Source organism: Globicephala melas, chromosome 6, assembly GCF_963455315.2.
Source record: "Globicephala melas chromosome 6, mGloMel1.2, whole genome shotgun sequence".
In the NCBI taxonomy this organism is placed as follows: domain Eukaryota; kingdom Metazoa; phylum Chordata; class Mammalia; order Artiodactyla; family Delphinidae; genus Globicephala; species Globicephala melas.
Genome location: NC_083319.1, coordinates 113,962,801 through 113,983,399, shown reverse-complemented (window position 1 = coordinate 113,983,399; position 20,599 = coordinate 113,962,801). Strand labels below are relative to the sequence as shown.

Here is a 20,599-nt window from a genome sequence, read left to right as displayed (position 1 = left end):
CTTTCTCTCTGCCTTTTCCTTCTGACGATGTTAAAATCCCGTCTCTACCAGCCGGCCAGGCGGTGGGTGCTGATCGAAGGGGTGGGCGGCAGAGATACCACTCAGGGAATTGGAAAAGCGAAAAACTTGTCAACTCCTTTGAAAGATTACCTCGGCTACAAAGAAAAAATGAAAAGTGCCCACATTTTTAAAAAGACCTGCATTGCATAAAGTACCCAAGAAATGTAGACTAACTCCGACTAATGATAGAACTTTCTTAGGAGTCTCCAGTGTATTTGGTGGCTCAAAGATTTGCGTCCCGGTAACCCTACTAAGTTGTCAATTCAGAGCACTTACAGAGGGAAACCTGTGCTTACTTCACAGGGAACCAGGGAAGAAGGGTACACGGACCCTGCCACGGCTGCCCAGGACGCCATGGTAACGGGCCAGCCCTGGGGCAACCGCGGGACCTTGGGCACACCAGCCTGGGGCCGCGGTGCTACCTGGCGGCCTGTGATGTTTCAGGTGCTGTGGGAGAGCTGCCAGAAGAGGACAGGGGAGCACAAAACGCTTTTGCAAATGATCCTGTGTAACAAGAGCTACCAGCAGCTATGGCTGGGTAACTGCCCTCTGTTCTTTACAGCTATCCCCTGATTAGAGAATAAAAAGCAAGTAGGTAATTGGGAAAGGGGGGTGTTACATATAAAGAGAGGAAAGCCAGTTATCTCAAAGGTACCTCTTTCGGGTTATGTTTATACAGACGTGCCTCATCTAATAACATTGCTAAGGATGAAGTTCCCCTAGAATTTTATTTTGCCAATAATTGAATCACATAACCTTTCAATACTAAACTTTTTAAAAATCACCTCTATTACTGATGGAGAACTTACCTATATTACCTATCTCCTGTTAGGTGCATCATATGTTGTCTTAAAAAGAATATGGTGAGGGCTTCCCTGGTGGCGCAGTGGTTGAGAGTCCGCCTGCCGATGCAGGGGACACGGGTTCATGCCCCGGTCCGGGAAGATCCCACATGCCACGGAGGGGCTGGGCCCGTGAGCCATGGCCGCTGAGCCTGCGCATCCGGAGCCTGTGCTCCACAACGGGAGAGGCCACAGCAGTGAGAGGCCCGCGTACTGCAAAAAAAAAAAAAAAAAAAAAAAAAGAATATGGTGAACACAGTCCGTAATGAACCAAGGCCATTATTACTGAAGTCGTGATTTATGTGAAGCTGCCTTACTGGTCCTACTTTGTTCAACTTTCCCCAAACTGCTGTACCTTCCTGTCTCCCTTATTTTTTAAAATACTTTTTTGTTTTTTTTCTACTATATATAACACACAAAAGTCGATTAAAAACTTTTAAAAGATGGCCTACTGCAACCCAACACCCACCCCATACTTTATTTACCTGCACTGTGTATAAGCAATCAAATCCACGTTTGCATTTTTAATTTATAATATTCATAAAATCTCCTTTGAATTATATCGATTTGTTGAAGTTTTCCAGGAATTTCAAACTATTTCTGGGCAAGACATAGTAGATGCCATTAATGAATGTTACGATGGATCCTTTCAAGAGTTGCTGGTTGCAATTGGTGAGTAATAATGTGTTTGGCACAATGAAGGCTGATTAGCTCTGACTGAATTAAAGATGCATGAGCAAGCTCTTGATTGAGTCACTTTCCCCTGAATTTAATTATTTAGACAGAATGTTAACTCTGTAGAGGAAACATGCATCGGCTACTGATACAATGCACTAAACCGGCAAGTTAATAACTTTCATGAACCCGTACCCTTCCTAACAGCTGGCAACTTTCACACTAGGAAACCTTGAATTCTCAGGTAATGGGGATCTCACACCTTTAAATTCATCTTGCACATACTAACTTCCTTTCCCTTGTAAAGAAGGTTATGGTTTTACCGCTATTCTAAATGTTGACATTTTAATACCATGTACAATGAGGGGTCCCACAGAGAACTCACAAAGTATCAGTCTTCCAGGATTGTAACTGGAAAAAAAAAAAGCATTCTCATTGTTTCCCAAATTTTGAAGAAAACATGTACTGTCACTCCCAAACTTTCTTCTTTTCTCTCTGATTTTTCCTAGTTCTCTGTGTTCGAGACAAACCCGGCTATTTTGCTTACAGATTATACAGTGCAATCCATGTAAGTATGAGCCACGAATTTTTAAAATTTCTCCAGAAATCATGTCTACTTTCTCAAAGGACTAGTTTTACTTCAATTATTTAAATATTGATTCCCATATTTGAATTTGTATGCAAATATATTAATTTCAGAGAAAATATGCTCCAGTGAAGAAATATATTATACACCAAAATGAGACCCATCAAATAAAGATAATGCTCTGCTTTCTGTATCAAACAGAGGTACCTAAGAAGTATTCCTTGGGGCCTCTCCCCCCAGGGAGATGTGCTTTAGCGTTTCTTAGCATCTGGAGAAACTGGTAGGTCCAAATACTTTTACCGCATATGAAGACCACCCCCTCAAACTCAGGCAATTATACAACATACGGCATCAATCAGAAAATGTCAAAGCATTACAAACTCTCAGAAAGACATGGCTGCATTCCTGAGCTTTAAAAACACAAAAGGTGAGTGGTTATTTTTAAACATAAAGTATTATTTTAAAAAACACTTAAAATGAGACATCTAGACAACAATAAACTCTAAAGCTATTTTTGTAATTAAGTGAGAATGTTTTTTAGTTTCGGGTGATAGTCAACTGCACATCTTTGGTGCATTCATTTTCAAAGAAACAAACACTTATGTGCATGAGACAATGCATATCTCATCCACAATGTGCACGAAAATATTGAGAAAATGAAAAGGTCTCATACAAATCACTATACATGTCATAGCCCTGAAAACTCAAAGAAAATCATTAAAAACAATTCAGTGGTACAATAATTTCACGGGAGTGTTTTATCCTCAAAGTAATTGTCATAGACCAGCTTCTTAGAGGTAGCCAGCAAGCTTGGATAATATGTGAATCATCAAGAATATTTTATTTATTTATTTTTATTGATGTGCAAGTATTTTTTATTAGGTACAAGAACCCATGTGTCCTCAGAACACAGGATCAAGATCAGAGCTCACAGTCCTCTGCTTCTTTTTGATTCTATTTCCAAGAATAAAGGTGGATTTGATTAACTATATATTTAAAAGTGTATTGGGCAAGGATGTTGGATGACATCAACCATCTCCTTCTCCAACAAAAAGAGTAAAGCTTCACTTGTGAATGACCTTGGGAAAATAATCATATTACTCCGATTCCAATTATGCCCAAAGTGACGGCCAATTATCCTAATAATAAAAACTCTACCCTTGCTGTGTGTGTCAATGCAAAAAGGAAGGTATGTGTACTCACGAACAGTTTGCAGGTACAGCAGAGGAGTGTATATTCCAGTAATCAGAGTGTTCATATACAAGGGCCATCTGCCAATGTCAAGTATTGTTCAAAAGCTGTTTTCACCAGCTCTCACCAAAGAAAATCTCTGTTTTTCTCCTGTGTATTCTAAGCGAATGATACACAACTTAAATATGGGAAGTTGGTTGGATCATTCATTTTTATCACTTCAAATTATGGAAAAGTTTGTTAGTAGGTCTATACCAAAAACATTCAGACATCAAAAATTAGCTGCTGCTTCCTGGCCACTGGATGTCACCAGTACTCCATTTGAACAGACAAGTTGAAATTGCTTTGTGAAGCGGTATTCGTTCCGGACCTAGTACACAGAAAGGGATGGCTGTATATTGTTCAGTATTGGAGGTTAAATCAGCAAATATTTTGAGTACCTGGAATTCTTACTTTTACAGTTTTCCACAATGAGCAGACGATAAAATAAAAATACAATTGCCGTCTTAGAAACGCTGACGTTCATCTAACAGAGTTGGGACCCACCTCCCAACCCAGGAAGAATTTTTACCTAGAAGGAGCACATGATCAGATTTGCATCTTAAGATGCAGTGTTCAGGCGACAGAGGGGAGGTTGACCAGGTTTAAAAGGGAGAATTATAGAGTCTCAGATGTAGAAAACAAACTTATGGTCGCCAGGGGGAAAGGGGAGAGGGATAAATTAGGAGATTGGGACTGACATATACACACTACTATGTATAAAATGGATAACTAATAAGGCCCTACTATATAGCTCAGGGGACTCTACTCAACGCTCTGTAATGGGCTATATGGGAAAAGAATCTAAAAAAGAGTGGATATATATATATATATATGTACACGTATAACTGAATCACTTCGCTGTACAGCAGAAGCTAACACAACATTGTAAATCAACTACACTCCAATAAAAAAATGTTTTTTTAAATAAAAGGGAGGATTATTGCAGAATCAGGTGAAGTGATGAGGGCCAGTATCAAGGCTGTGACCCTGGAAATAGAGATTAGAGGGCATTTAAGAAGCAGAGTAGATGGACCACTTGACTGTGTGTGTACAGTGTGGGGGGGCTGGGGGGGGCGGGTCACAGAGGGGAGGCGGAGTCTGAGTCGATGCCCGTGGGTGGGGATGCCAGGGCTTGAGGGATACAGGACCAGGAGCCTGCGGCCACAGAAAAGAGGATGAGTCGATTTTAGAGAGACTGACTTTAAGGTGCTGTTTCCTTATTGTTTTTCTCCCCTTGGCTGTGTCTTTTAGGACTTTGGTTTCCATAATAAAACCGTGATCAGGATTCTCATTGCCAGAAGTGAAATAGACCTGATGACCATAAGGAAACGATACAAAGAGAGATACGGGAAGTCCCTCTTCCATGACATCAAAGTAAGTCTCCTCCTCGTGACTTGTTTGCAGCCATATTTGATCCTTTTCGAAACTGAAACAAGAGCTGTAATTTAAGTAACCTCACGGTGGAATCTAAAAAGTTAACTATTCTGGGCGGGATCATCTACATGAGTAGGTTAGGCAGCCTTAGTGCACCAACAGGTGAGAAAAATCCCTTCACCTCGGTGACAAAACTTATTCCTCTTTGATGTGTTTTAAGCAAAAGTCATTGGTTGGTCATGCAAACTCTTCATCCCACGATCATGTGATGAGGCTCTACAAGCTAACTGGCCAAGCATGATTAGCGCCACCACGAAAGCGTTTCGCAAGAAGAGCCCATTAATGGTGAAGAGCTTTCTGAGATCAGCTCTCCTGTGTTGTCATAGGAGGGGGCAGCCAGTCAGATCCCATCACACGGGTGCAAAATTCTGCACACTGCCATCCCATGAGCCCTTGAAGCTCATGCCAAGAAGCAATGACTCAGAAGTCAACAGGCCGGTGGTTTCTTCATTCTGATACACCTAAGCTTGAGCCTGGATTTTGATCAAACCTAGCAAAGAATTATCAGAGTATGTAGAACCATCTACGTAACTTGGGGCACCCTATGGAAAATGAAAACGTTTGACCCCTCGTTCAAAAAAGTATAAAGAACTTCAAGACGGCACCCTCAGAGCATTAACCCAAGCACAGGGCCCTAGAATGTATCTTAATGTATATTTTGCACATAGCTAAGTCCTGTTACCTTGTCCACGTTGTTTCCATTGAAATTTTCAATTGCATAAAATAGCTTTTTAGTTTATTGAAAGATACGGAAGAAACTTGACAACCCAAGGAGGAAGAGATCACACAACCCAGAAGACCTTGTAGGCCCTCAGGGAGCTGAAGTGGTTTCCAAGAGGAAGGGTTAAGGGAGCATTTAAGAGACATCTTCCTCCTTCGTCTTTGATAAAACTCTCCTTACAGCCACCTTCAAAACCTTAAACTTTTAGTGGTGCTAAACATTTCTCATTGAGAAATGCGTGTCATAACTCATTTTCTAAATGAATAAACTAGTTCTAATACCTATACAGCAATTAACGACAGCCACCTCAAAATCTACTAATATTCACATATGATTAATGCAACTTTACTATGTGCATTTAAGGCAGTGAATTATAATGACACAACTTTGTGTAAGAGAACATGGATGTGAGAGTTGACTTTTAACAAAGATAAGTTTTATAATTCCTTTTATTTACTACTATCTTTTTTTTGAAAACTTAGAAACTACGGAAGCATGATAAAAGGATTAAAATGGCCCTAATTCTCCACCACAGATAACCAATAACAAAATTTTTTGTACATGTTTTCTTTTAAAAACTGTTTTACTACTTAAAGTAATATTTTTATTAAATCATGGATCCCACTGTAAAAGTTCTAAAGTACATAAACTGCCCCACATTATTATTTATTGCTTTTTACTTTTTCACTATTATACATAATATTATGGTGTATATTTTGGAGCATAAATCTTGGGCTCATCAATAATTGATCATTATTTCCTTAGGACAGATTTCTTGAAGTAGAATTTCTGCATTAATGAGCATAAACATTTTTAAGCCATCTGAGGCATACTGCCCAATCTGCCCTCCAGACTCTACACTGATTTACAACAATAAATGAGGACACCTCTTTCAAGTTGAGGAGAAGATTTGATTCTACTGGAAGTTATTCTTCTTATAAAAACACATTAGGGTTCCATCAACTTTATATAAACTTCGTTCTATTGACTATAACCATGGTATTATTTTTCAGTAACTTCCAGGGAATAGTTCTCAGGGCATATTAAATACTTAGATGAAAAAAATAAATAATTCTTGTGATGCTAACGGCCCATGGTCTTTCATTCTATAGTTCAGAGGAATTATGCTTCTTTTTAGAAATACTATGACATTGTATTTCAAATACATTACATTTTCTTCCTTTCAGCATTTCGCTTCGGGGCATTACGAGAAGGCTCTGCTTGCCATCTGTGCCGGTGATGCTGACGATTACTAAATAAAAAGGATATGGAGGATGCACTCATCTTCAGAGACACGTCAAAATATAGATTCTGTGATTAATATGCATTGTTAGTAGCATTATTACAAAACTATAGAATCATATTTTCTTTTCTCTCTTTAAAATTATTCCAAGAATAATGATTATCAATAGGTTATTCAAGAAAAACCTATTGACAAAAGTGTATGAGATTGGATTTGCACATATCTAAATCAGGAATTCGTTAGATTGCGTGTAACAGAATAATAAAAGACATCATTGCATTGACATATGTTATTTAATGTGAGCCGTCAATTCCCTACAAGGAGTGGGTCTGCTTACAGCTGTCCCAGCATGCTGTGAGAGATGAGGGAAACGGGGTGCATGGCCATCCCCTTCCCCACTCGAGACTCTGGACAAACGCAGTAAAGCCAAAGTGAACATCTCAGTCCCCTTTAAACGAAAATAAAGGTATAAAACAGCAGAATACCGCCAGATATATACTTGTCAAGCTTAGCTGTGTAAGAGACTTAGATGGAAAAATAGGCATGTGTGTGCACACGCGTGTGCATGAGTGCTGTGTATTTGACAGCCACTCAGGTAAAGGCAACATCTCTAGCTATTGCTGTTCTTGGCGTTAGTGCCTAGACAGCCACTTGCCCAGGCAACGTCAGCAGAGTCCTTGCTGCTTGTCTGTCTTCACTCCTTAACATCAGCATCAAAGCCTACCTGGGAAGTAACTCTACGATTTGTGCCATTAGTCAAGGCTGTTCCCTTCTGTGTCTGAAGATGTGCTAAATTAGGAGCAGCAAAGAAAAAGCACTCACTGAGTCAGATTTGGAGGAGAATCTAGTTTGACGCCACAGTCTAGCCAAGAGCAAAAGCAGGGACAGAGATGGGTGAGCCCAAGGGATAAGCTCCCAGGATACGCAGGGGGGACCCACAAATGAGGTCACAGAAAGCAGCGGTTAAGGAAGGCGAGCAAGGCTAATGTGGACACGCAGGCAATAAATCTAGACGTACTGGTGATGCTGGCCAATGTGCTTTATTCCACGTGGAGAGCTCTCAATGGCTCACAGCCTAGTCTCTGTAGATGTGTCCCCACTGGTCTCAGGGACATGGAAAATGTGCTCAGAACCTGGGGTCTGCCTGGGGGAAGAATGCAGGACATTTAGAAACATGTAATAATTAGACATCTGAAACTACTTTCAAGAGTTCAGCTCACTGCTACAGTGTATGATGTTGTATAATTTTAACTTGGGTTTTATTTCTGCCTTTAAAAAGAATCATTAGCATTTCAAGCCAAAGTAGTAATTGCTTGAGACATTTAGCATAGCTATTACACAAGCTAAAACTCTTAGAAGAAAAATGTTAGAATTCCTGATGAGAACTTAGATATCTAACGAAAAACTTTCCACCCTAAGATATCTTTATATACGCCGTTCAATAAATTGTGAAATCTATACTTTAGTTAAGTAATATCTTTTACGTCTTTAGCGCAGCGAGAAAATCAAATCAAAAACAAATCTGGACTTAGGTAAGAAGAGATTTATTGGAAAAGACCATTGCAGTAAGTGGAAAAGCCTACTGCAAAGGGAAAACACTCTGACCGTGGGATGTGCGGGGGTCTTAAAGGTCAGCAGAAAAAGATCTTCAATTTATAGGGATTAGTAAACAAGGCTGGAAATGATCAGGTGAGGGGGAATGAGGGGGGGGTGTGGTGTGATTGCACAGTTGACCTTACAGTGACCTGGGGTTGGGGCAGGGACAGGTGATCTGGGGACCCCTCCGGGCAGCTTTCAGGAGGAGCCTAAGGGTGGATTAAAGTTCAGGGACTTGTGGGGCAGATGGGAGAAGCCTGACTAATATTTCGTCAAGTTAGCAGGTATTGTGTCCAGTTGGTCAGCAGGAGAAAGCAGTTCAGCTAATCCTTTATGAGACAAAGCGTGAGAATTTGGAGAGTGTGTTGAGCATGGTCACAGGGAACAAGGGGTTGTTTGCAAGCCTCCTGTTAGTCATGCAGGAAGGGGCAGTGACCCATGTTCTGAAACACAAAGGGTGGCATTCTGGCAATCTCTGTCTCCTAGGCCCACAGGACTCAGGAAAATTGGACACGGTCAGGTTCGTTCTTTTCCCCCAAGTTTTCTGTCAGATGCTTCACTTAGTTGTTTAAATGCCAACACAACGTTGTCATCTTTGTCATCGCATAATTCACTTAGTGAGATCCTGTACGAGATGAAGTGTTTCAATTATTATCATGGTTTTTCATACTTAAAGATGTTCAGCTGCTTACAGGAACTTCACATGCAGGGGCGTTTACTCTACCTGATGGTCTGAGTGACAGGCACAAAATCTGTGATTAACTTCAACGCACTGCCCATGTTTAACCTACAGAAAAAAAGAGAGTAACATTACAGGAATACATTTTGTTTTGATGGGTTCTCAATCTACCGCCAAGGAAAAGATAAATTACCACTGAGTTGCTGGCCCTTCCAGAGACAAAATAAAGCCAGACGTGGAGATACCTCAGGACATACCCCTGTGCTTTGCATCCGGAGCCCTACTCTGTTCCGTGTAGCCCTAAAGTGACCAAACTAGTAAAGAGGCTAATCGTTTGGCTAAAAAAGCATGACTTTTAGTGCTCTTATACAGTAGCCCATTATTATGACCAAAGTTGTTATTTTACATGTTAAAACAGTGCCAAATGTGAGTGATGTCACCAAAGACGGCAGAGCAGGCAGAGAAGGAGGGCCTATCCCTGCACAGAAACATCAAAAACTCAAGCAAAAGCTGCCAGAAGGGTGGAAAATAAGCCAAGGTTTAACTCAGAGTCAAGAACAGGTTAGAAAAGTAGGAAAGCGCTGAGACATTTTTATTCACCCTTTCCCCACCCTCCTTCCAGCTTAGCATCAGCCTTGTTTCCCAGTCCCCGATTCCCCAGGGAACAGAGCCAGCCTTGTTCATCTGTCTGTCCTAACCTGTCTGGGAGCTGCAGGAAGGACTGAGGTGAGGGGCTTGTCTTTGTTTGGCCGAGCTCAGAGCTCAGTCAGGGAGGGAGATAGCGAGGCAGCTGCCGAGGGTGAAAGACGACAGTCGAGACTGTCGCCTGAAAAAAATGCACAGCGTGAGAGTTGGGAGTTAAGTTTTATCTGGGGCAAAATGAGGACTAGAGCCCGGAAGACAGCGTTTCAGAGAGCTCTGAGAAACAGCTCTGAAGTGGCGGCGGCGAAGTCAGTATAGATGTCATTTTGGTGAAGGGGGAGTACATGCAATCAGGCACTTATTTTTTGCAGAAGGTTTCTGCTAGTCTCATGAAGGTTACTGCTGGTCACGAGGAGCAGAGTTCACCATGAAGGATTTTAGTGCTTTGCTAGATACGAGGACATGCAAGAATTGGGCTCATAAAATCGCCTCAAAATACATATCTGAAGACCTGTTCTGCCTGTTTTCCCCAGAGCCCAGAGTGCCTGCCTCATTCCTGCTCTCCATCCTGAACTCCTTTCAGGGGGTGCTGAAGGTCAGCAGCCGCAGCAGCACATAATTTGATCCTTGCAGAGGTAGATGGCGAGGGCCAATTTGTAGGTGACAAGACAAAACAACTGAGTAACGAAAACCTCTGAGGAAAATCTAGGCGAACCCACATACGTCAGGGAATTCAGACAGCCATGCAGAAGCCTAGGGCAGGACACGTGCTTAGAGAAGACCTAGGCTTCATTACTGTTGGTCTCAAGGATAAGGGCAAGCAGGACGTGGGGGAAGGGTGAGTCATAAACGGCTTCAGTGTTGAAGGAGATCCCAGCACAGAGCCAACCTGCAAAGAACGGAAGGAAGATTTTTCTTTCCTTTTCTTCTTCTCCTTCTCCTTCTCCTTCTTCTCCTTCTCCTTCTACTTCTTCTCATTTTCTTCCCATTTCTCCTTCTCCTGCTCTTCCTCCTTCTTCTTTCTCTTCTTCCTCTCTCTGTCTCTCCCACTCCCCCTTGTGTTCAAAGAAATCTCTGTCCAAACACTAGCTGAATACAATCTAAGGAAACAAGGACTTCAGGGACTTCCCTGGTGGTCCAGTGGGTAAGAATCCTCGCTCCCAATGAAGGGGGCCAGGGTTCGATCCCTGGTCGGGGAACTAGATCCCGCACGCATGCCACAACTAAGAAGTCCACATGCCACAACTAAGAAGTCTGCATGCCGCAACTAAGACCCAGCACAGCCAAAATAAATAAGTATTTTTTTAATTAAAAAAGTAAAGAAACAAGGACTTCACAGGCCATACATGGTGAAAAATATACACAGATTTTTATAAAAATAGTTTAGAAAAGTCACTAAACCAAACAACGCCACAGCGGACCCCTCGAAACATAAACCCTGAGAAGGGGGACAATTCCAGAATTACCACATTATTGTATTCAAAATGTATAGTGCTCAAAAAAAATGTATGAAGCGTAAAGAGAAACTAGAAAGTATACCCATTGACAGATAAAATTGCCAAAAACTATCCCTGAGAAACAAAAAAGAGCATAAGACTTATTAAAAAAAAAATCAAAATGGCAAAAGTAAGTCCTTCCTTATCAGCAATTACGTTAAATGTAAGTGGAGTAAATTCTCCAATCAAAAGATTGGCAGAATGAATTAAAAAATACATAATCAGGGCTTCCCTGGTGGCACAGTGGTTGAAGAGTCCACCTGCCGATGCGGGGGACACGGGTTCGTGCCCCGGTCTGGGAAGATCCCACATGACGCAGAGCGGCTGGGCCCGTGAGCCATGGCCGCTGAGCCTGCGTGTCCGGAGCCTGTGCTACGCAACGGGAGAGGCCACAACAGTGAGAGACCCGCGTACCGCAAAAGAAAAAACATAATCCAACAATTTACTGTCTATAAGAGACTAATTTTGGATACAAACATACAAAGATGTTGAAAAGTGAAAGAACAGAGAAAGATACTCCATGCAAATAGTAAATAGAAGAGAGCTGAGGTGCCTGTACTAATATCAGAAAAAAATAGACTTTAAGTATAAACTGCTACAAGAGACAAAAAAGACATTATATGTGGATAAAAGGGTTGATGCATGTAGAAGATATAACACTTATCTAGAAGATACAATAAACATATAGACCCCAAATAACAGATTCCCCCAAATATATGAGGCAAAACACCGACAGAATTTAAGAGAGAGTGACAGCTCTAAAATAGTAGTTAAAGGGGACTCTGGGAGGGCTCACGCCAAGGAGTACTTCCCAGAACCTCTGCTGTCACTGTCCTTGTCCCCACAGTGAGCCACAGCCACGCCCTGCCTCTGCAGGAGACCCTCCAACACTAGCAGGGAATCCTACTAGACAAGTCCAGTGGCTCCAGCAGTCACATAGAAGATGCCTGCTCATCATTCACTTGCCTGAGAAAATTTCACCTCATGTATTGTCTCCCTCACTGAACGCCAGCTCCCTGACAGCAAAGGCTCTTTTCATCTCTGTGTCTCTAGACTAGTCCTTAGAGGAGTGGCTGGTATATAGGAGGTATGCTTGGCACATGGAAAACTCAGTGCTCACTGAATCACTGCATTCTGAAGAGAGAGATTTTCCAAAAATAACTAGAGTCTAAATGGCAGCTATTCGATACTGAAACTGGGTCATCAGTAGCCATCTACAGTTTGGCAGAAAATATGCTTAAAAATTAATCTAAGATATCAGGAAACTTGCTCAAGCCTCTTAGATAGCCTCATCCACCAGAGGGCAGACAGCAGAAGCAAGAAGAACTACAATCCTGCAGCCTGTGGAACGAAAACCACCTTCACAGAAAGTCAGACAAGATGAAAAGGCAGAGGGCTATGTACCAAATGAAGGAACAAGACAAAACCACAGAAAAACAACTAAATGAAGTGGAGATAGGAAACCTTCCAGAAAAAGAATTCAGAATAATGATAGTGAAGATAATCCAGCACTTCAGAAAAAGAATGGAGGCAAAGATTGAGAAGATGCAAGAAATGTTTAACAAAGACCTAGAAGAATTAAAGAACAAACAGAGATGAACAATACAATAACTGACATGAAAACGACGCTAGAAGGAATCAATAGCAGAATAACTGAGGCAGAAGAACGGATAAGTGACCTGGAAGACAGGATGGTGGAATTCACTGCTGTGGAACAGAATACAGAAAAAAGAATGAAAAGAAATGAAGACAGCCTAAGAGACCTCTGGGACAACATTAAACGCAACAACATTCGCATTATAGGGGTCCCAGAAGGAGAAGAGAGAGAGAAAGGACCCAAGAAAATATTTGAAGAGATTATAGTCGAAAACTTCCCTAACATGGGAAAGGAAATAGCCACCCAAGTCCAGGAAGTGCAGTGAGTCCCATACAGGATAAACCCAAGGAGAAACATGCCAAGACACACAGTAATCAAATTGGCAGAAATTAAGACAAAGAAAAATTATTGAAAGCAGCTAGGGAAAAATGACAAATAACATACAAGGGAACTCCCATAAGGTTAACAGCTGATTTCTCAGCAGAAACTCTACAAACCAGAAGGGAGTGGAATGATATACTTAAAGTGATGAAAGGGAAGAACCTACAACCAAGATTACTCTACCTGGCAAGGATCTCATTCAGATTCGATGGAGAAATCAAAAGCTTTACAAACAAGCAAAAGCTAAGAGAATTCAGCACCACCAAATCAGCTCTACCACAAATGCTAAAGGAACTTCAATAAGTGGGAAACACAAGAGAAGAAAAGGACCTACGAAAAGAAACCTAAAACAGTGAAGAAAATGGTCATAGGAACATACATATCGATAATTACCTTAAACGTGAATGGATTAAATGCTCCAATCAAAAGACACAGGCTCGCTGAATGGATACAAAAACAAGACCCATCTATATGCTGTCTACAAGAGACCCACTTCCGACCTAGGGACACATACAGACTGAAAGTGAGGGGATGGAAAAAGATATTCCATGCAAATGGAAATCAAAAGAAAGCTGGAGTAGCAATACTCATAACAGATAAAATAGACTTTAAAAGAAAGAATGTTACAAGAGACAAGGAAGGACACTACATAATGATCAAGGGATCAATCCAAGAAGAAGATATAACAATTATAAATATATAGGCACCCAACATAGGAGCACCGCAATACATAAGGCAACTGCTAACAGCTATAAAAGAGGAAATCGACAGTAACACAATAATAGTGGGGGACTTTAACACCTCACTTACACCAATGGACAGATGATCCTAAATGAAAATAAATAAGGAAACAGAAGCTTTCAATGACACAATAGACCAGATAGATTTACTTCATATTTATAGGACGTTCCATACAAAAACAGCAGATTACACTTTCTTCTCAAGTGCGCACGGAACATTCTCCAGGATAGATCACATCTTGGGTCACAAATCAAGCCTCAGTAAATTTAAGAAAACTGAAATCATATCAAGTATCTTTTTTGACCACAGCACTATGAGATTAGAAATGAATTACAGGGAAAAAAAAACAGACGTATTTCAAAGCCCACACCCAACAACAGCAGAAGATTACACCCTTCATAAGCGTATCAAACGTTCTCCAGAAGAGACCATAAGTTAGGCTACAAAACAAGTTTCAACACATTTAAAATTACAGAAGTCACACAAAGTCTTTTCAGACACATTTCAGAGCACAGTGGAATGAAGCTAGAAATCATTAACAGAAGGAAAACAGGAAAATTGACAACTCTATGGAAATTAAACAGCACACAGACAATGAGTCAAAGAAGAAATCACAGGTAAATCAGAAAACAAAGACAAATGACAGCAAAAGGAAAGCATACCAAAACTTATGGGATACATGAAGCTGCTCAGAAGGAAATTTATACCAGTTAATGCCCAAATTAAAAAAGATGGAAGATCTCACATCAGCAACCTAATTTTACACTTAAGGAACTAGAGAAACAAGTGTGATCTAAAACCTAAGCTAGCAGAAGGAAGGAAATAATAAAGATTAGTGTGGTGGCAAATGAAATAAATAACAGAAAAATAGAATCAGTGAAACAAAAGTTGGATCTCAGAAAAGATCAACAAAATTGACCAAATCTTTAGCTAGACTGACAAAGAAGAAAGAAGATGCAAATAAAATCAGAAATAAACATAGGGAAAGATGCCACAGAAATAAAAAGGATTATATGAGGTTATTATCAACAAATAACATTACAACAAAAAATTAGATAATCTACGTTAAGTGGATGAATTTCTAGAAATATACATATTACCAATACTGATTCAAAAAAATAGAAAATCTAATAAAGCCTATAGTAATTAAATAAACTGAGTCAGTTATCAAAACCCTCCTAACAAAAGTCCAGATCAGCTGGTAGTGAATTCTACCAAACACTTAAAGAAAAATTAACACCAATTTTTTTCAAACTGTTGCAAAAAAACAGAAGAGCAAGGAATGCTTCCTAATTCATTCTATGAGGCCCATTTTACCCTAATACCAAAACCAGACTAAGACATCACAGGAAAAGACCAACTTCTCTTATGAACATAGATGCAAAAATCCTCAGCAAAGTACCAACAAACTGAGTCCAAAAGTATATTTAAAAGATTACACACTATGACTCAGTGAGATTTACCCCAGGAATGCATGGATGATTCAACATGAGAAAACTAATCAATGTAACACACCACATTAATAGAATAAAAGAAAAAAGCCACCAGATCACCTCAGTTAGTGCACAATAAGCATTTGAAAAAAAAGTCCTTTCATAAAAATACTCAGCAAACTAAGAATATAAGGGAACTCTCTCATCATGATAAAGAACATTTATGAAAAGCTCACAGCTAAGGTCAGATTCAAGGAGAGAAGACTGAAGATCAGGAACAAAACAAGGATGTCTGCTTTCACCATTGCTAATCAACATTTTACTGGAAGTACTAGGCAGAGCCCTTAGGTAAGAGGAAGAAAAAGAAGGCGTTCAAATTGGAAAGGAACAAGTAAAACTCCTTTTTTCACAGATGGCATGATCCCATATGTAGAAAATGCTGAAGAATCCACAAAATAACTATCAGAGCTAATAAACAAATTTGGCAAAGTCATAGAGTACAAGATCAATACTCAAAAACCATCTGTGTTTCTACGTGAAAGCGAGGTACTTTCTGAAAATAATATTAAGGAAAAAGTTCCAACTGCAATAGCATGCATAAGAATAAAATACCTAGGAATAAATTTAACAAAGGAGGTCAACAACTTGTACACTGAAAGCTACAACATTGCAGAAAGAAATTAAGGACGGCCTAAAAATGGAAAGATACCCTGTGTTTATGGATTGAAAGACTTAATATTGTTAAGATGCCAATAGTACTCAAAGTGATCTACAGATCATTGCAATCCTTATCCAAATTCCTACAGCCTTGTTTGCAGAAGTGGAAAAGACAATCCTCAAATTCATATGGAACTACAAAGGACCTTGAATAGCCAAAACAGTACTGAACACAAAGAGAGTTGGAAGACCCACACATTTCACAAGCTATAGTTATCAAAACAGGGTGGTACTGGCATGCAAATAGACAGACAGACTAACGGAATAGGACTGAGAATTCAAAAATAAACCCACATATCTGTCAGCTGAGGTTTGACAAGTTACCAACCCCATTCGGTGGAGAAAGAATTCAACAAATGGTTCTGGGGCAACTGTAAATCCACATGCAGATGAATGAAGTTGTCAACTTATCTCATACCATACACCAAATCTATTCAAAATGGATCAACAATCTAAATATAAGAGCTCTTAGAAGAAAACATAGGGAGAAATCTTCATGACCTTGGATTTGGGAATGAATTCTTGGATATGACACCAAAAGGATGAGTAACAAAAGAAGAATTAGGTAGGTTGGATTTCCTCAAAATTAAAAATTTTGTGCATCAAAGGGCATTATCAAGAAAATAAAAGATAACTTACAGAGTCGGAGAAAATATTTGCAAATCATATATCTGACAAGAGTCTAGTATTAGAATATCTAAAGGACTTCTACAACTCAACAACAAAAGATAAACAACATAATTGTAGAGTTATGGAGGGCAATGACTTGTAGAGTTACGGGCAAAGGACTTGAATAGACATTTTTCCAAAGACTATATACATCTCTTTCATAACATAAAATTAAGCTCAAAATGTTTAGTGTTTAGGGAAATGTAAAGTAAAACCACAGTGAGATATGGATCACTTCACACACACTAGAATGGCTACAACTTTTTATAAAAAAGGAAAATAACAAGTGTGGTGAGGTTGTGGAGAAAGTAGAACCCTTGTACAGTGCAGTTGGTTGTGTAAAACTGTTGCTGTGGAAAACATTTCAGCGGTTCTACAGAAGTTGAACAAGGAGTTACTACATAACCCAACAGTTCTACTCCTAGGTTTATACACAAAGGAAATGAAAACAGGCACTGAAACAAATACATGTGCATGCTTGTTCACTGCAGCACTATTCACAGGAGCCAAAAGTTGAAGCAACCAAATGTTCATTCATTGGATAAACAAATTGTATATATACAAACAATGGAATAATAACCAGCTATAAAAAGGAGTCAAGTACTGCTATCACTCCAACATGGGCGAACCTCAAAATACCCTAGTGAAAGAAGTCAGACACAGAAAGTCACATAATTGTATGATTCCATTCATTAATCACCCAGACTAGTTAAATCCACAAGATGGAGAACAGATAGACACAGAACAGTAGGTGCCAGAGTTGAGGGAGGGGAGGGGAGTCACTGCTTCAGGGGTCCAGACTTTCCCCTTGGGTCAATGACAATGTTTAATACCTGGATAGAGGCGGTGGTTGTTCATTATGAACGCATCAAAAGTCCCTGAACTCTTCACTTTCAAATGGTCAATTTTATGATACGTGAGCTTTGCCACAATCATAATTTGAAAAGGTGTTTTTTAAACTGTTTGAAATAAATTGCACCTTAATCACCCAAATTATTGCATCTTGAAATTATTCTCATAAGTCATAATGCAACAGCATTCATTACACAAACACACACGCCTGTCTATAAAGAATGTTAAAACAGAAAAGGTCATACCAGTTATCCTTGGTCAGTGCCGACTGGGAGCTGTTTGTTGAAGTTCAATACGTAACTGTTCAAAGGGCATCCCCTTCCACTCCTATCATATTTATTCAAGCAAAGGAGAGGAATATTTTTTGCATCCACATGAATCGTTTGTAACATAGCCTGAGGGTATGCAGAGATTTTAGATCGTTAGTGTCTTTCTTTTGAGATATGCCTTAGTCTGCTATAAAATGTGATCATTCTGGTTCTTTACATCTAGCTCACTAAAACAATAACTCATTATATTTTAATGAAGTACTGTCAAACATGCAAACAGTGTATTAAGGTTTTCTCCACTTTAATATAAATGACCAAATAAAATCAGTTTAAAAAAATCAATACTCAAAATATTGACTCTTTGAAATCATAGAAATAATGTCTCTAATTTACTAGAAATGTGAAGTCACAGTCACTTTTATCATCCCGGAATTATACTACAAAAATTTTTTGAATCTATTTTTCCTGAAAAAGTATTCATGGCTTTACAAACTTACATTGTATCAGCTACATATAACAGGAATAGCATTCCCCTTTCCATATACATCTATTTTTTCTTAAACTGCCATTCAGAATATAATTAAATGACTTTGGCCAATGATGTCCTCACAGTCATTTAGAACGTACTGCCCATCAAACCCTCCTACACTGTTGGTGGGAAGATGGTGAAGCCACTATGGAGAGGAGTATGGAGGTTCCTCAGAAAACTAAAAATAGAGCTACCATATGATCCCACAATCCCATTCTAGACAAAACTCTAATTTGAAAAGGTACATGCACCCTTACGTTCATAGCAGCACTAGTCACAATAGCCAAGACATGGAAGCAACCTAAGCGTCCATGACTGATGAATGGATAAAGAAGAAGTTTTACATATAGACAGTGGAATATTACTCAGCCATAAAAAATAATGAAATAATGCCATTTGCAGCAACATGGATGGACTTGGAGATTATCACACTAAGTAAGTCAGACAGAGAAAGACAAATACCATATGATATCACTTATGTGTGGAATCTAAAGTACGACAAAAATGAACCTTTCTATGAAACAGAAACAGAAGCACGGACATAGAGAACAGACTTATGGTTGCCAAGGGGGAGGGGGGTGGAGGAGGGATAGATTGGGAGTTTGGGGTTGTAGATATAAGTTTTTATATATAGAATGGATAAACAACAAGGTCCTACTATATAGCCCAGAGAACTCTATTCAGTAGCCTATGATAAACCATAATGGAAAAGAATATATAAAAAAAGGATGCATATCTATGTATAACTGAATCACTTTGCTGTACAGCAGTAATTAACACAACATTGTAAATCAACTATACTTCAATTAAAAGAAAAAGATCGAGGAAATATTTCCTAGAACCTTCCATCCAAAATTAAAATAGGAATGTATTGCCCCTCCACACGCTGTGGATAAGTCACCAGGGCCCCAGGCAGGACTGGCCAGCAGACTCATTACCCCCAATCACACGTGACAGGAAACAGTGGCTCATGTATTCATCTTAAGAATTAAAGTGTGCATTATATATTTGTTGTTTCTACTCTGTATATCACACACCTTCTTCTTTAGGTGCAAGGATCACAAAAATAAGGACAAACACAAACTGCCTATCACAGGGGTGCCCGATGTTGACGTGCGTTGGAACTCAGTGGTTATAGGATGGCATCTCCAGCAGGTAATGCTAATGATGCTAGTGGTGCTGGTCTCTGGTCCACAGGTGAGCAGCCAGGGCCTCTGGCGTAATGATCCCCACAGTAAGGCATAATCCGTACATGATGATTAACTGAGAATGTAACATTCTCTTCCTTACCTAATTTAATTTTCTATTTTAAAACCACTCAGGTATTTTTAAAAAAGACTTGTTCTTCCACTTCAGTGAAAAGCTGGAATTCTTATTCTGGAATACGAGTAACTTGGCTTTGGTAGAGTGGACACTTTCCTGCTACTATCATCGTGTAAAAATTATTTCTCTTAAATGAATAAACAAGATAAAAGAAAGCTGCACCCATACACTCACGTACATCTTTTACCACAATGATGTCAAACAGATCTTGATTGGCTACGTTGGACAGCCAGACAAACGGGGAGACTGCCGTCCTGCCGTCTGCCCCGGGCATCAGACGACAGACCAGCTCCGAGTCCACACATTCTTGACCTGAAAAGTCTAGTAAGAAACGAAGTGGAAAATCAAAGAAGTGAATTGAAAATTGTTCTCCTGTTCAACACGAATTATTTAAAACAAATCAGACTTGTTTATACCATTATTACTAAGCAAATGATTAAAGATTTTTAGAAAGGAAAATATTTAAGATGAAAATTTAAGAATTATACTGCCGGACCATCACTGGGAAGGCATTCTTCTTAAACTAACTCATTCTGGCATCTGTTAGAGGTGCTGTTATTTGTCCTCATCGACTGGTCCAGTGGGGTAACTCTGTGTCTATCACCCAGAAAAGGGATGAACACCATTTACAAAACAGAAAACGCACTTCATTGGACCCTAGTGATCTGAGGATCTCAGGCACCATCCGCCTGTCCTTTAAAACGTATTTCATTATCAGTTAATTGCTTTTAAGGTGCTAACACAACATTGTAAATCACTGTATTTCAATAATTAAAAAAAAATGCTATGGAGCTACAAAAACTGCAAGATTTCCCATAACAGAGTTAAAATTGGCATCGCTGCCCACTTAGGCTATCTCTCCCCTTCATATCCCAGCAGAA

At 39.7% G+C, this 20,599-nt stretch overlaps 1 protein-coding gene across 1 annotated transcript in view; it reads left to right on the top strand.

The window, feature by feature from the left end:
- ANXA10 (annexin A10) overlaps positions 1 to 6,807 on the top strand; it is a 100,951-nt gene extending 94,144 nt beyond the window's left edge. The window contains exons 8-13 of the mRNA XM_060301421.1: positions 364 to 417; positions 505 to 598; positions 1,479 to 1,574; positions 2,087 to 2,145; positions 4,648 to 4,770; positions 6,739 to 6,807. Of these exons, the coding sequence (XP_060157404.1) occupies positions 364 to 417; positions 505 to 598; positions 1,479 to 1,574; positions 2,087 to 2,145; positions 4,648 to 4,770; positions 6,739 to 6,807 (495 nt within the window). The remainder of the gene's footprint in view (positions 1 to 363; positions 418 to 504; positions 599 to 1,478; positions 1,575 to 2,086; positions 2,146 to 4,647; positions 4,771 to 6,738) is intronic.
- The last annotated feature ends 13,792 nt before the right edge of the window (positions 6,808 to 20,599 follow it).